This window comes from Pteropus alecto, unplaced genomic scaffold, assembly GCF_000325575.1.
Source record: "Pteropus alecto unplaced genomic scaffold, ASM32557v1 scaffold45, whole genome shotgun sequence".
Lineage (NCBI taxonomy): Eukaryota > Metazoa > Chordata > Mammalia > Chiroptera > Pteropodidae > Pteropus > Pteropus alecto.
In genome coordinates, this window is record NW_006442491.1 from 19,931,841 (window position 1) to 19,934,634 (window position 2,794).

A 2,794-nucleotide genomic window follows, 5' to 3' on the forward strand; every position below is an offset into this window, starting at 1 on the left:
AAGTCTGTTTAATTTCATTCAATCCAGGGTCCCCCACCTACCCTTTCCTACGTCTCTCCTCATTTCTTCTCTTCTTTCCATCTTACTTTCTTTTTTCTAGAACATTAATCAGCAGGTCCTCTTAGACTCTGACAATCTAAAAGCAAACAGTACATCCCATGGTGGTCATTTGTTGGAGCTCCATGTGCACCTTTCCATGGCTTCATTCAGCAGACATCTGTTCTCTCCTCTGTGCCTGCCCCAGCGCTGGGTGGTGCTGGGGACACCATCCTTGCCTGCAAGAAACTCGCAGTCTAGTAGAGGCAACAGATGCCGAGATAGAGAATTAATATTTTGTGATTTCTGTGATGGAGTTGTTCAGGAATTGCAGCAGGAGCCGAGAGTTGCTTGGCCTGGGGTGGAGGAAGCCTCATAGAGGAGGTGACATCCAAACAGAGTCTTGGGGAAGACTCAGAATTCAGCAGGCAGGTGAGGGTGATGGAGTGCAATGCAGGCAAGAGTCGCTGCAAGAACAAAGACCTAGAGGCATAAATGAAATGACTAGTCTTGCAAATACTGGTGGCTTTGCACAGGCTGACTGACACCTCTTGGCCACACTGACTATGACTGACTGTTTTTATTTCTTTTCCACAGCCGTGCTGGGCTCTGGCGTCCCTCTCCCCAAAATCCTTAACATCGACTTCAGCAATGCAGATATTGACGTCTTGGAGGTAAGGGGAGATAAAGCTCTGTCTGCTTTCCCCTCCAACTCCAAGAATTGGGAAGAGGAAGAGAAGGGACGGGAAGGGTGAGGAAACAGGAACCTCTTCCTTTAAAGGATGAGGTCAAGGGAACAAGAAACAAAGCTGTCAAGAAACCTTAAATGAAGCTTTTCTCATCCACGATCTCATCTAGTCCCCACAACAAATGTCATTGCCCCCATCTTACAGATGGGGATACTAAGGTTCAGAGCAGTAAGGATGTCACCTCCTCTTGCCTAAGTGGAAGTGTGATGTTGTTCATTGGAAAAAGCTTTATTGAGCCCCTATCATGTGCCGGACAACATGCAGGGGTCTGGGGATACAGCAGTGAACAAAACCCTGGCCCTTAGAAAGCTCTCCCAGCCAGTGGGGAGGTGATAGGCCTTTGGATAAATATTCTTAAAGTAAATGCTAATTATAATTATGGCAGGTGCCTTGAAATTCAAATGCAGGAGGTCTTGTTTCTATTATAAAAACATGTGTTCAGTACCTGAAATTTGAGAAATACAGAAAAGATTAAAGAAATATTTGTTTATCCTCCTAGATATATATGCAACCCAGAAATTACCACTTAGAATTTTTTCCCGTTTTTCATTCCAATCTTTCTGGAGTTTTATTTTGACTCATGGCTTTGATCAGGGAGTCCGTAGAGCATTGGAGTTAAAGAATGAAGGCACTGGAGCCCAGTGACCTGGGTTCGGATCCTGACTCTTCCAGTTTCCAGGGCAAGCTTCTGAGCCTCAGTTTTCTCTTATGTAAAAGGGGCTAACCATAGTGCCTACCTCAAAGGCTGCTTTTAAGATAAAATGAGATTCTATGCGTAAAGTGCCTTGTAGAGCCCTTGGCACATAGCATTCTAGAAGCATTTGACTATCAATGTCTTCATTATAATTTTAAAAAATGCTGCAGTGAACATGTTGGTGCCCAAAACTATTTCTGGATTCAGGATTTAGTTCCTTGGAACGTACTTCCAGAAGTGGAACGAACAGGCCTCTTCCCCAGACTGACATTTCCTTTCCAAAAGGTGGCATCATTTATACTGCTGCACACACTTATGCCAAGCTTGGGTGATCTTCAGGCCCCTTCGATCCAAATCATTTCCATTGTCCAGAATTACTGCTTCCCAGAAATGTGACTTGCCAGATCCCAAGGCTAGTGACTGTCTGCTGAGGCAGCCAAAAGCCACCCCACCCACTAACTGGCTTCTCTTGTTCCGCCCTCCAAGGACCTTCTGGTGCTGAGTGCCTGAATGACAGAGGCGGAGACGCAGCTTCATCCAGAAGAAGGCAGAACCGGCCCTGGCCTCAAGGCCCTCCAGTCCCCTTCGACAGGTCCCTCCTCAACCTTCCGACCCTCTGCCCACCTGCTCCCACCCTGAGAAAAGATCCAGCCATTGCTCCCATGGGCAAACAATCCCATCACAGTCACCCTACAGTCAGCACCACCTCCCCAGGGGAGGGAGGCCACCTGGAATACTGCAGCCTATCGGACTCCATGCTGGACTCCATGCTGCATACTTTATGCTTTCAATAAAAGATTCCACTTTCCCTGCAGTTGGGGCGCATCTCCACATAGGACCCTCGCTCAGGGTCTGAGTGTGTCTTCCCTCCATGGCTGCACCACGTCACCTGGCAGCTGTAGCTACCACTGGGTGGAGGATGGCTCAGTTTATGATGGAAAGATGTCAGACACCTGAGGGCCCTTCGATGGCAGGAGGGGGCTTTAATTCCGTTTGCGCTGCCTTTGTTCCTTCATCATTCAACTTGACTGATCCCTCTTGCCTCAATTTCCCCCACCACTCCTCAGCACATGGGGAGGACCAAGACTCAGAAGCTACAAGTTCAAAATCATCAGGCTTCACACTGCGAGAGGGATTTCTTATAGCCTGACTCTCGTGTGCCATGATGATAAACGTTTACTCTCCTTTCTCAGCTTCCAACTGCCCTCCGCCCTTCTCCTCCTTTTCTATGTTCCCAGCGTGGGACTTGCCCAGATCTGGAAGGATAGACAGGTACATCCCAGGTCCCACGGGAGAGGAAAAAGGGTAAAAGGGA

The 2,794-nt window shown here is 47.9% G+C and overlaps 1 protein-coding gene across 1 annotated transcript in view; it reads left to right on the forward strand.

Moving 5' to 3' along the window:
- The window catches only part of BPIFB4 (BPI fold containing family B member 4), a 22,846-nt gene extending 20,857 nt beyond the window's left edge, over positions 1 to 1,989 (forward strand). Inside the window, exons 15-16 of the mRNA XM_006921718.1 lie at positions 634 to 710; positions 1,966 to 1,989. Of these exons, the coding sequence (XP_006921780.1) occupies positions 634 to 710; positions 1,966 to 1,989 (101 nt within the window). The remainder of the gene's footprint in view (positions 1 to 633; positions 711 to 1,965) is intronic.
- The last annotated feature ends 805 nt before the right edge of the window (positions 1,990 to 2,794 follow it).